This window comes from Carcharhinus amblyrhynchos, chromosome 29 (assembly GCF_965287045.1).
Source record: "Carcharhinus amblyrhynchos chromosome 29, sCarAmb.v2.hapA, whole genome shotgun sequence".
NCBI lineage: Eukaryota > Metazoa > Chordata > Chondrichthyes > Carcharhiniformes > Carcharhinidae > Carcharhinus > Carcharhinus amblyrhynchos.
This window is the reverse complement of record NC_137352.1, coordinates 21840275-21854303: the sequence shown is the minus strand read 5'-3', so window position 1 is coordinate 21854303 and position 14029 is coordinate 21840275. Positions and strand designations below refer to the sequence as shown.

At 38.6% G+C, this 14029-nt stretch overlaps 1 protein-coding gene across 9 annotated transcripts in view; it reads right to left on the bottom strand.

Annotated features, from left to right (window-relative positions):
• Positions 1–14029, bottom strand: part of gramd1ba (GRAM domain containing 1Ba) — a 689080-nt gene that overhangs the window by 206116 nt on the left and 468935 nt on the right. Inside the window, exon 1 of one of the 9 annotated variants that reach the window (XM_080214719.1) lies at positions 3313–3663. The exons of 7 other annotated variants lie outside the window; for them this stretch is intronic. In XM_080214719.1, the coding sequence (XP_080070845.1) occupies positions 3313–3335 (23 nt within the window). In that variant the 5' untranslated portion in view covers positions 3336–3663. Of the gene's footprint in view, positions 1–3312; positions 3664–14029 lie in introns of those variants that run through there. One more of the 9 variants, XM_080214722.1, reaches the window with a different exon arrangement.

The following is a 14029-nucleotide window of genomic DNA, read 5'->3' as shown; positions in this document are numbered from 1 at the left end:
TTTCCCATCCATTTTTACCAATGTTCTGTTATGGACATCAAACACATGGCCAACATAGGCTTAAGTGGCCCAGAAGATATTTTTCTTATTTTGAATGGCAGCGAGGACTTAGACAAGACATTGAACTTTTCCTTCACAATTTATTCAGAATCAAGGTTCAGGGTACAGGCATCAATGACAGTGGTATATTTTTATGACTGAGATTTAGATGAAGTGTCATGGCATTTGTGCAATTTGGGAGTTCTGGCTATGAATACAAGATTCCATTCAAGAAGGCAAAACCAACTCACTGGGCATGAGAGTCACTGTCAATCTTTCCTTCCCAGTAAAAGATGTAGCCCCTGCTTGCGCCTTAAGCTGCCCCTCCCCAGAAAGGCACTGAGGGCTGTGATATAAATTTGGAGTGTCTATGGCTCACATTATACAACTGTAGTTCTTTCTGGACAGTCACTCGAGGTTATTCATAATTGTTCAAACAGTCTAAGTTGCAAAATGCAATAATTTCTTTTTTTTGACCACAAGGTTAGTGACCCTGCTGAATGTAGTTCCCCAACCAGGCAACCTATTTTTATATCAACTTTTTCTATACAGCTTCCCATCTGGGATGAGCAGTGTCCTAAAGCAGATATCTCAGCTACAAATGCTGCAGCCTTAAGACACCCCTGTTCCACAGATTTCCAATGACTTTGTTGCCTGGATGCAGATTCTTGACAAAAGACTCCTAAGTTCACAGCCTTGTCCCATCATCGATCCCAACAGAATTGGGAACTGTACTCTGGTTGAAGCCAGCACATAACTTTGTTTAACGTTGGGATCTTGGGGTGCCATCATTGTCCACATCATCTTGATGGGTTGGTGATCAGATTCTAATGACGTATCTGGGACCACGTTGTCACTGCACCTTTTCCACCTCCACAGCTGGTCAGGTACAGTATTCCTTGGATTGAAAGTAGCCATATGTTTCCTTTTGTACAGGTATTGAAGTGGTTTTGTCACAAGTCACCTGTGCAGAGCTTCCCCTGCCAATGGAACATAAAATAAACTGAAATTCCTACACTTCCAGAATTCAGCAACAGCTTATAAACAAATACATTTCTGAAAAGCTTGAAGGGCTTATTTTCCTCTGCTGGAGTAAGGGCTGAGGTATATGCAGTACAGTAAGCAAACTAAATTGCTCCATTGTCTGTGTAGCTTCAGGTACTTTACCAAGCAGTGGCCACCGTTTTTTGCCAAATCTTTTACTTTGTGTCACTGACAATATCTAGAAACCATTGAGTGGATTTCTTAGAAATCAAAGACAACGTCACATCTATGTCATGCAACAATCCCAGTGTGAGCAACTTTGTTGGTGATAAGCCTGTATTCAAATGCGCAGCAACCCTGGTTTTCCAATGGAATAGGGAGAACTTTCCAACTTTATGGAATGGGAACAGCGCAGACGGCAACGTTCATTATTTTCATGCTTCATTATCAGAAATATCTGTTATTAGACTATCCACTGTCTAAACAATACAACAAAATGCATTCTAAATCTATGCTTGTTCTTTAAGTTGATGGGATTTCACAAAACTATTATACGTGACTTGTGGATCATTTATTACTTTATATTTAACTGTAATGATGGATCTGTCAGATTAAATGAGTCTTAGAGCATCTGCAGGTGAGACAGGCAGATGCAGGGGGAGTCTGGGAGTACAAGGGAAATCTCCAGCAAGGCCAGGGACGTGAAGGTCAACCCCGCGAAAAGAAAAAATGCTGGAAAATCCTGGCAGGTCTGGCAGCATCTGTAAGGAGAGAAAGGAGCTGATGTTTTGAGTCCATACGACCCTTTATCAAAGCTAGATATCTAGGTAAAGTCACCATAGTCCCAGATAACAATAGGCTGGCTGGTGTGATTAAACCTGAGGGTCACCACACCTCAAGCAAGGAACAAGATTGGAAAAGTGAGCCTTCATGAATAACGTCAGCCGGTAAGTGAATTAAATCTACCTCGTTGGTATCGCTCTGCATCACGAACCAGCTGTCCAGCCAACTGAGCTGACCAGCCCTCCACCTGATATCTACGCCACGATAAAAGTAGAACAGATGCAGTGGTCCCTTTGCCTAGATGATACATTCCTTGGGAGTATAAATGGTATTCTGTTGGAAACTGACTCAAACCAAATAGTCATAAAATACTTTCCTCGAAGTCACAAACATTCAAATGTACCACCACGCTTAGGATAGCTATGATCAGGTGCTACAGTCCTACTACAGTTCTGCAGATCTGGTGAAGGGATAGTGCAAGCAACATGAACATTTAAACAGATTATACAGAAAGGACAGCAATAGAAAATAAAATGCATGAAGGTTGGGATATCTGAGAATGTAGATCAGGACAAGGTAGGGAATTATTCATCTGAGGAACTTGGGAAATTTCTCGATTTTCAGCCCATTCCTTGCTAACGAAACAAAACATTTATTGTTGTCTCATAGGAAACAAAAACCCCCAACTACAGGGGACCCAACCGTTGCAAGATAAATACAACATTTGTGAGAAAGCACAATATGATCAAATGTCACATAACCACACCTCCAAGAGCATAATATCAACATTTGGCAAGTTTATTACTAAATAAAACGGGCAATCATTAAACATCCAGTAGGTTTCTACTACTGTATTAATGCAGTGGTACTGTTCGATAAAAATTGGTCCCAAATGATTTTACAGGGGGAAAACCTCCAGGTTCCAACATGCATTTACATTCATAAAACTAGGGGCGGTAACAGGAGTGTCTATATAACCTAAATGCAAAATTCAGGAACGGAAAAATTATAATTTCTCTGCACTGCTAGTCTCAAGTCACTTCCGTGCAATACACACACAGTTCCTAATTGGACAGTACTTCAGCAGATCGTTACACTTCAAAAGGAGATTGGATAGACTACAACATGTAATGTCACATTCAATCTGTACCAGTGCGAAGTTTTATCAGGGTCTTGTTGTAAACGTGTACCGAGTTTTAACTTCAGTCAAGTATACGGCAACAATCATGTTCATAAAACTGCAAGCCGATCGTTTGACAGCATTCAGAACCGGCAACAAAGTGAAACTGCACTTTGCCCTTAATAATGTCGTTTTCTGATTTAGCTGGTCGGTTAAAAGGATTTGCACTGATAAAAGCCGATAATAGTCTGCAGCTTTAATGCTAACAATGGGAAACTATTAGTGATTTCCTACTTTAGTCTCCCAGACAAAAATAGGCCGATTGAGTTATCTCGGAATGTGCTCTGTAGCTTGACTAAGCTGCGGATGCTGCTGCTTCTACTCACCAGGCAAGCTTGAAGCCTTTCATCAGTGCAGTACACAGTATCCGATATCCATAGCCTCTTTTCCCCAGTCACCAGGATGAACTCGCCACGACATGCTAGCATGCAACGGCGAGGGTTCATTCACAAATGTAGCAGAGCTTCCAAATCTGTACTCTGGAGACAAGTGCCTCACCTTCACTTGACACTCCAGTGCTAGCAACACTTCTGCGCCGACCAACGTTCACACAGTCTGCAGCTCCAAACTCTGCCACTAACATTCCACAGCGAGCACGGATGACTGAAGCAAGCTAACATTTGCCAGTGGCTACAGTAAAGATGGACCCATGTTATCACAGTCTCCCATCTCCCTGATCTGAGAATGTCCGCAAATGAGTAAAGGATTAAAAGCACCGAGTGCAGCCATCCACAGCACACGTCACTGGAAATCACTGGTGGCAGCTGAGAGTGTAATCTCTTAATCAATGCAGAAATGCTGCATGGAAGGGATCAGACGCGTTTCCCAGCCCCCACCTTAACTCACTGTAGATTTCAACTCTCCTCTTGCTAAATGTGCATGGGAATAATACACAGACGAACTACCGTTCCATCAATTCTCAATAATTTAGGAAAGGAAAATTCATTCAATTTTATATCATTACGACTCTTTTCATCGGAGAACATTAGAATCCTGTCCACGTAAGTATATTTTGACTGTTAACAGAATATATCCAACAACACTGAAATAAAGTCCCCACTGTAAGAACGTGTTTGAATGTAATTTCCGTATCAGATTACTTTTAATCACGTGTAAAATAAATGACAAGGGGTGAGAATAATTTCTGCTTCATATCTCAAAAACACGTACAAATGGGCAGATTTCCTCTCAAGGCTTGTACAATGTATTTGGGAGAACAGTAAAAAAAACTTCAAAAGCTATCAGTGCTTCAGTTTAAATAACTGAATAAATGTCAAGCTTCAGCTTACATTAAACCAATTCATTACCGATAATCTCTTGAACAACGGGGGGGGGGGGGGTAAACATTATTGTGACATAATTAAAAATTTTGTGCATTGATATTTTTGAAATTGATCACTTTACCATTCCCTTAAGATTTATATAGCCCCTGCAGTCTAATAAAATGTCCTAAGGAGCAGAATAAAATAATTTATATAACTTCGTGTCATAAGGAGGTATTCGGGCACGTCCGATTTAAAAATCATTAATTTTGGAACTGAATATTCCACTGCTTCAAGTGAGAGTTCACATCCTTAATCTTTCATGAACAAAGTTTCTAATTTTATTACATGTTGCTGTGGGGAAGTAATAACTGGAAGCTATGCATTTCCCAAAGAGAGAGTCATGTTTGGTCTGGTCTCAAGTATAACAGTATTACTGATTCATAACAGTGTGGAATGGAGTGGTCGATGACAATATATAAATAAGCCACTGATGTTTGCCACTGATGCCATTAGCACTGAGTACAAGTAGGAAATGGGATTTTACTCAAACAAAGTAACGAATAGCCAATTGAAAAATTGAAAAAACAGTTTATATTACTTCACAGTGGTACTGCATTTATTACACAAATGCATTTATTCAAAGGGTGATAGTTAACACATTTTGGAGCTACCTTGCAACCATATCATTCAAATGGCATAAAGATGGTGGTTTATGGATTTCTAGCTAATGCTCTGGAGACATGGGTTTAAATCTCACCATAATAGCTTGTGGAATTTAAATTTAACGTCAGCATCGTTGACTAGCACTTTTTGTCCATCTGTAACTGTTGTCCATTTCAGAGGACATTGGAGAGTCAACCACAATGTTTTACTTCTAGAGTCACAAGTAAGCCAGACCAGGTAAGGATGGCAGATTTCCTTCCTTAGAGGGGACAGTAATGAACCAGATTGTTTTTAATGACGATCGACAAAGGAAATCTACCATCCTTACCCTTGTCTGACTTGTGTGACTCCAGACCCATAACAATGTGGTTAATTCGCAACTGCTGTCTGAAATGGCCTAGTAAGCCAGTCAATTCAAAGGCAATTAAGGATAAGCAACAATTGCTGGCCTTGCCAGTGACACCCGCATCCCACTAAAGAACAAAAAACTAACATGGTTACATAAAACAAACAATGGTGATAGTACAATGAACTGTTTGCCATTTAAAATCATTAAGCACAGGAGAACATTCAATTCATGAACTTCCATCTTTGAAAGAGCTGTTCAATTAGTCTCATTGTCCCTCCTCTTTCCCCATAACGCTGTAAAACTTTGTTTTCCAAGTATTTATCTAATTTCCTTTAGAGAGCTACTATTAAATCTACTTGCACCAACCTTTCACAATATCAGTTTGTTACTATCCTCTGATTCTTATGCAGATAAATCAGTATCTCCTGGGTACCAACTCTTATCAGTTCTCTCTTCAACCTTCAGCTGTAACCAAGACAACTAGTATAGAATGAACTTCAGTCTAATCAATTCAGCCACAGATCAAAGTACAGATAAAGAATGCCAGCATAGTGGCTATTTTACTGGGCTAGTAATCCAGATATGAGTTTAAATCCAACATCGCAGCTAGGGAATTTGATTCAATTAATAAATAAAGTATTAAAAAGTTACTATCAGTAGTAGGTGTACCTATAAAGTTACCAAATTATCATAAAAACCCATTTGATTCACTAATCTGCCATTTTAATCCATAGCAATGTGGTTGATTCTTAACTGCTTCCTGAAATTACCTAGTCAGCCACTCAGTTAAAGGAATTAAATGCTGGCTTTGTCAGTAATGTTCATATCCTGTGAAGAACTGAAAAAAAAATTCTGCTCTTCATCATCAAACAAAAGACATTTTCAGGGATTATTTTCTAAAGTTCCTGCTTACATCCTAAGTTTCTTAGCTGAACTTATGCACCTTTACCTGACTGTGGGAAATTAAAAATGTTCTTTTGAGATGGGGGAGAAAGTATGCAAGAAAATAACAGGGTATTGGCACAAAGTGGATAACCCATACATTATAGCTTGAACTGTCTTCTACATAAACAGAAGACATTACAATAAAATTGGTTTCTAAAAGTAGAATGAAATGTTTAATTTTCCAATACTGAAATCAATAAAAATAATCATCTAAAAATAATATACATTACATACTGCATAGAAAATGTTGTTAGCACTATGTCTATCACACACAAAGGTATTGCACTGTAAAGTGCATTTTCTAGTTGTTTAATTATCATATCCACAAATCAGAAAATGCAACATAAAACTATAAACATGCTACTCCAGATTATTTCCCAGTTTTAAGTATAATTAGTAGCCATAAAGACACAGTGGCACTTTAGAAATATCCCAATTTGTTGAAAACCCTGAAAGCTCAGTATGCAACAACCAGCATAATAATATTTCCCTATTTATAATTCAGGTTTTGTGTTGCATGGCATTTTTACACTACCTTTATTGCTGTGTGAATGTAAGCCTACTTGTGACTAATAAATAAACTTTAACATTGCTTTTTCACTGTTTTCAACTTGCTATGAAGAACACAACATGATTTGTTAATATAGATTTATTGAAGTTTAAAGTTTATTTATTAGGGTCACAAGTAGGCTTATACTAACACTGCAAAAAGTTACTGTGAAAATCCCCTTATCACCACACTCCTGAGCCTGTTTGGGTACACTGAGGGAGAATTTAGCATGGCCAATGCACCTAACCAGCATGTCTTTCGGACTGTAGGAGGAAACCAAGGCACCTGGAGGAAACTCATGCAGACATATAGAGAACGTACAGATTCCGTAAGCCAATGACCCAGGCTGGAATTGAACCCAGGTCCTTGGCGCTGAGGCAGCAAAGCTAAGTGCTGTGCTACCATGCCACCAATCCAATGTACATTCAATCTCAATTATGTCACAATTTGTGCAATCATTCTGCTCTTTACACCTTGGCTCCTGAAATTAGAGTCACAACAATGGGGTAAAGATGAGAGGAATAGATAAAACTTAATGTTTATTGAGAAAATCTGAACATAACGATCAACAAAACTAGGAGGTTATGTATACTTTCTTTGCTCTAAATGATATACTTGAACCAAAACAATCTGCCACAAATTTGGTACACTGCCACTTCAAATAGGTCAACTGAAGAGAAATTGAAGGCTTTATGAAACCTACCAGAACGGTTTCAGGAATAAATGCTGAAACAAAGTCTTATACTGCATCTGAACGGGTTAATTTGTTTATTCGATATACTGATCCATGACAGGTCTAATCTGACATTGTATTTTCTCAAGAATCTCTTAAGAATTGTGCTGATTAATGTCTTTTTCTGCTGTTTTCTGGCTAATCAATATGCCATTGCCCAAGTTTTCAACAATGTGTTCGATCAGAAGAAATGTAAATCAGGACTTGTGGGATGACTTTCCCTTGTTCAAAATTCCCACCCACATTTCCAATTCTCACCACTCGTATGTCTACTACAATTAATTGAAAAACAATTTTCTATGTATCAAAGATGAGGTCCAGCCCTTTCCAAATGAACATTGGCAAGCTGTAACTATTGCAAATCCATCATAGGTCTATTCCTTACCACCAACTCCAATATTGACCAACCAGCTGTATAGGCTAAACCAAACTGTGTGAAATCTTGCCATCTGTTCGACCTAGGTTTACAATTCTATGACCTACTCACCTCCAAGAGCACTTTGTTCTACCCACAAAACATTGCCCTCCTCCGCAACCCAAATTTTCTTAGCTTTTTACTTCGCTGTGGGATTTCGCTAATCTTGTTTGTTAAAAATTTCAACTGATCCAACAGTTAGCCAATTTATACTTAGGCCTGCTCACCCATCATCTTCATCCTAGTTGGCCTGGATTCAAATTACATAGCAACACAGTCAGCTACGATGCAAAATATGTTGCAGCAAGACATCAAAGTGGATAAATAACTAAAACATCTATTAAAAATTTATAGAAAATTGTAAATATTTGAGATGCAAGTGTTGTGAATTATGTTCATTTTCCTATCTAATCACGCTGGGATAATACATCTCAGCCTGATTTTGTCCTCTTACATCATCCACACAAGCAGTACTGAATGCCAATTAAGAACCTCAGCTAAACCTTTTATGCCTTAGCTCAGGGGCATAGTGATCTATTTATATTGCCCCTTGAAACACCTGCTAAGATCAACTAACTTGGCACAAACCAAGTCTCAAACCTGAGAGCTTCTTGGTTATTGTGCTTTGGCACTACTCCCATGTGGAGTAGATATCCACTGAATCACTGGAAGGGCCAAAGATTGCATGTCTTACTCTTATTGACTCAGCAAGCTAATACCTGACCCGTACACTGCAATTGTTTAGAGAAAGTATAAAGGTCACAGTTAGGTCAGTCAAACCTCGTGTCACATAGTTAAGGTAGATCGAGTCATTATTAGAAACATGTTAGAAGAGAAAAACATTTTGAATTCATGGAAGTGAAGTTACTAGAAAGGCCACCACTTATTGTCCTTAATTGTCCTTGAGAAGATTATTTCTAAAGGGACCCCTGCATTCAAGAAAAATGTATGCAAAATTCCTTCATGATCAGAGGGGAAAATGAGAAAATTTGTGACCATTTTAGAAACATAGAAAGCAGTAGCAGGAGTAGACCATTTGGCCCTTCGAGTCTGCTCAGCCATTCATTTTGATTATGGCTGATCATCTAATTCAATATCCTGATTCCCACCCCGCCCTCATCCCTTTAGCCCCTAGAGTTACATCTAGAAACATAAGAAATTCCTTCTCATTTGTCTTAAATGGGCAACCCCTTACTCTGTGATTACACCTTCTAGTCCTAGACTCTCCCACAAAGGGAAACAACCACTCAATAGCTCTTTAGTCGAACCCCAATTGGCACAAATATTTTCATTTTCATCATATGCAAATGATAGAAACGCTGCTTATCACAGCATTTAAAAACAAATACATATGAATTTTTAAAAACTCACTATTCTAGCAAGTATTGGGATCATTCTAAAATATTAACAGACTAAAGACTCTGGAAAAATTATTAACCAGGATTTTGTTTTTACAAACTAGGTTGGAGAGGAGGTGGAGGATAGTTTAGATAATGGGTTAAAAAATAAAATCACAAATGCTAAACATTACCCTCTCCACTACACAAGTTACATTTTCTACATTCTTTGCATGGTTTTTATTTTCCCATTGGGTTCGACCTGCATTAAAAAAACTAGTTGCACTGGAAATGAGCTCTACTTGGATTTGTGCCTAGTAACATTCTCACCTGCACACCAACAATAAAGGATATGTGGGGAATATACAGAGCTCTGCTGGGTAATATTGTAGATTTAAATTACATTCTGTCATTTGACTGTATGGTACTGTCCTTCACTCTGACATTCTGACAAAATGCAAAAATTCACAACAGCTGACACTAAATACTGTTATTAAGACATAGACATGCATTTGATTTCCTCAAAGATTATTACAGTAATCAAAATGGAAAAGAGGCTTACTTTTTTTAATTTGATCTTTGTGGGCAATTGATGCTTTTTAACTCGAGGGTTGAATGAGATTTTTACATTAGGTGGCTGTGATCTGCTTTTTATTATACTTTGATTAGGGACTCAGCCTTTACTTTAATGTTCAGTTCAATAAACTTATTTAAACTTCACAAAGTATTTTAAAACATTTGACAAAATTTGATATAAGGTCCAACCAATGCACTATGCTAGATGGTGGACTAACGTTGAAAACTGTGTAATAGGCACAATTTTAAAACCTGAGTGGGGAGACACAAGAGAGGGAAACAAAGATAGAGATGAAAGACAGAAAAATAGAAAGCAAAAGTGGAAAATAGAGGAAACAAGTGGTAGTAGCAACTAGGACCAAAGTACAAAAAAAAGTGACACAATGATAAAAAGATTAGTCTAAAAAGCACTATATCTGAATACATGGATCATTTGCAATAAGATAGATTAATTAACAGTGCAAATTGGTATACACAGGTACGATATGACTGTGATTATGGAGACATGACTACAGGATGACCACAGATAGGGATCAAATGTCTAAGTATATTCAAAATTTAGGAAGGACAGACAAAAAGGAGATGGGGTGGTGCTGTTAGTTAAGGATGAAATCAGTGCAACAGTGCAAGAGGATATAGGGTCAGAAAATCTAGATGTAGAATCAGTCTGGGCGGAACTAAGAAGCAACAAGGGGTGGAAAATATTAGTGGGAGTTGTCTTTAAGCCTCCAAACAGTGATGGCAAAGTAGGGGATGGCATTAAACATGAATTTTGAGATGCAAGTAACAAGAGTGCTACAATAATCATAGGTGACTTCAATTTACATTGGATAAATCAAATCAGCAACAATACCATGACAGATAAATTCTTGGTGTGTGAGATTTTTTAAAATCTGTATGTTGAGGAACTAACTAGGGAACATGCTGTCCATGATTTGGTATTGTGCAATAAGAAAGGGTTAATAAATAATCTTGTTGTGCGAGTTCCTTTAGGCAGACAGAATTCTTCATTAGGATGGAAAGTGACAAAGTCCAATCAGAAAATAGGGTTCAAAGTCTAAACAAAAGGAAAATATGAAGGTGTGGAATACAAGTTGAATTAAATAAATTGGGGGACTTTATTGAAAGGCATGCTGGTGGATAGCCAAAGGCAAATATTTAAGAAACAAAATGTACAATTGCAAAATTCACATTTATACAATCCTTTCTGATGCAAAAACTAAACAAGTGGCCCAACCATAGCTTACAAAAGAAATTAGGATCATATCAGATCCAAAGAGGAATCCTTTTAAAGTTGCTAGAAAAGTAGCAAGCCTGAGGATTGGGAGAAGTCCTGTGTTCAGCAAAGGAGAATACTTAAAGGTTAAAAATGATTAGTGAATACAAATGTCCCTTACAGTCCAAAAAAAGGAGAATTTATATACAGAACAAAGCAATGGCAGAGCAATAAACAACTACTGTAGTTCTGTCTTCATGAAGGAAGACATAAATAACTTCCTAGAATTGCTAAGGAATCAAGGATTTAATGAGAGTGGGGTTTTCCGATGACACGAAACTTAGTGGGAAGGTGAATGGTGAGAAGGATATTAAGAGGCTTCAGGGTGATTTAGGCAAGTTCAGTGAGTGGACAAACACATGGCAGATGCAGTATAATGTGGATAAATGTGAATTTCATTACCTAAATGGTGTGGATTGGGAAATGTTGATGTGCCAAGGGACCTGGGTGTCCAAGCAAGGTACAGGTACAGCAAGCAGTGAGGAAGGCAAATGGCATGTTGGCCTTTGTTGCAAGAGGACCTGAGCACAGGAGCAAGGATATCTTACTGCAGTTGTACAGGGGCCTTGGAGAGACTGCACCTGGTGTATTGTGTGTGATTTTGGTCTCCTTATTTAAGGATAGGGGGCGTGCAGGGAAGGTTCACCAGACTGATTCCTGGGATAGCAGGAATATCATATGAGAGATTGGGTTGACTAGGCCTCTATTCACTGGCATTTAGGACAATGAAAGGGACCAAACTGAATTGTATAACCTTCTGAAAGGGCTGGACAGACTGGATGCAGGGATGTTGTTTCCTCTGCCTGGAGGGTCTAGAACAAGGCGTCATGGTCTTAGAATACATAGTAGACCATTGAGGACTGAGACAAGGAGAAATTTCTTCATTTAGAGGGTGGACCTCTAGAATGCACAGAAGGCTGTGAAGGCCAAATCACTTAATATATCTAAGAAAGAAAAGGTAGATTTCTACACTGTCAAGAGATATGGGGAAAGCATTGAGAAAGATCATGTTGAATGGTGGAGCAGGCTCAAAGGGCCAAATGGCCTTCTCTTGCTCTTATTTCCAATGTTTCTATGGTCTCACCAACACCACGCATATTTGCAGCAAGGCTTATATTTATACTCCATTCGCCATGTAATAAAGGCCAAATTCCACTTGTCTTTGCTAATATTTTTGTTTGTGTAGTGTAGCATTCTGTGGTTCCTCTTTACTTAAATATTCACTCTTCTGTTCTTCCCACCAGAGTGTACAACCTCTCAGTTTTGTGCTTGTTATCCATCTGCCAAATCTTTGCCCACTCACTTGGTATTGGTCAGCTCAGTTGACTGAACAGCTATTTGTGATGCAGAGCGATGCCAACAAGGCGGGTTCAATTCCAGTACTAGTTGAAGTTATTCATGAAGGCCCGTCTTCTCAAACTTTCCCCTTGCTGAGGTGTAGTGATCCACAGGTTAAATTACCACCAGTCAGTTCTCCCCTTCAAAGGGGAGTGTTGCCTATGATTATCTGAGACTATGGAGACTTTACCTTTATCACTTACCTAACGTGTCTATATTCATTTGAAGTCTCTTTGTTTCTTCTTCATTCATCTTTATATTGTTAAACGGCTACAATACACTCGATTTCTGAATTCAGGTCATTGATATAGATTGTAGATAGTTCAGGCTCCTGCATTAATCCTTATGGCACTTCACTGGTTACAGTTTGCCAATCCGAAAATGATCTATTTATCTCAACTCTTTGTTTTGTTAATTAGCCAATCCTCAATCCATGCTAATGTTATCCCCAACATGAACACTCAACTTGATCAAATATATTGCATGTCTATTTATGTGACTGTGTGTTAAATGTTGTTTGATAAAGCTCCCGTGAAACACCTCAAGATATTTTACAGCATTATAAAGTTGTTGTTGTTTTCCCCCATACTTCTCTGGCTTCTTCTTAAATCTACGCTATTCGCTTCATCCAATCCATGTGAGAGTGAATTTTACATTTTCACCACTGGGTTTTTCCTGAATTCCTTATTGAATTCATTAGTGACCATATATTCATGGGCTCTCATTTTGGGCTTCCCCACAAATGGAAATGTATTTTCTACATCTGCGCTTTCTTAATTTTAGCTTTCCATCATATCGCTGTTCAGTCTTCCTTTCTCTCGAGAAAAGTTCTTCAACTTACTCAGTCTTTTCTTATAGACATTAAGAATCACACAAAATACAGTAATGTTAAAATTAAATTACTTGAATTAAGAAATAAAGGTAATTCTGCACATTGCAATGGATACACGGTGTGACCATGCCTCAGGATACAAGTTAAATTGCTACATCATGCTGCAAATACTGATATAGAGCAGTATTATTTAGCAATTAGCCTTTTGGCAACCTTTGCCACATGACAGTGAATGGCAGATGGCAATCTGACATGGGAAAGGGTGGGGGAGGGCATTGGTGCATATCCGTCCTGTCCTCATCCAACATAATTTCCAATACTGGACAGTAGTCAGGAGCAGAAATCCTGCCTGTAGGTCAATTGAATTCAGTTAACAGCACAGAACAAGAATCGAATTTCTGTCCGAAATGTATGATATTATAAAGCAGTACTGTCATCCTGGGCAATAGGGAGGCTTGCCACATAATAAACCAAACGTGCCTGTGTAACATTAAGGGTACAATCATATGAAAAAAAATTGCATATGCCAACCGAGCATGAAAATGGGAGAGTTTCAGATCTGTTTTTTGGGTGAAGTTGAAAATGCAGCCATATGACACCCTGTCACTTTTTTGGATAGAAGGGAGATTCTCACCAGTGCTCTCCAGTGAAGCTGGCTGCAGACTGCTTGAGGCACCATCGTGCAGGTGCCCCGATCTCCCAGTGAACTGGGAGACCTTCTGCCACCGAACCCTCCCAATCATCAGTAGTAGTGTTAACCCCCC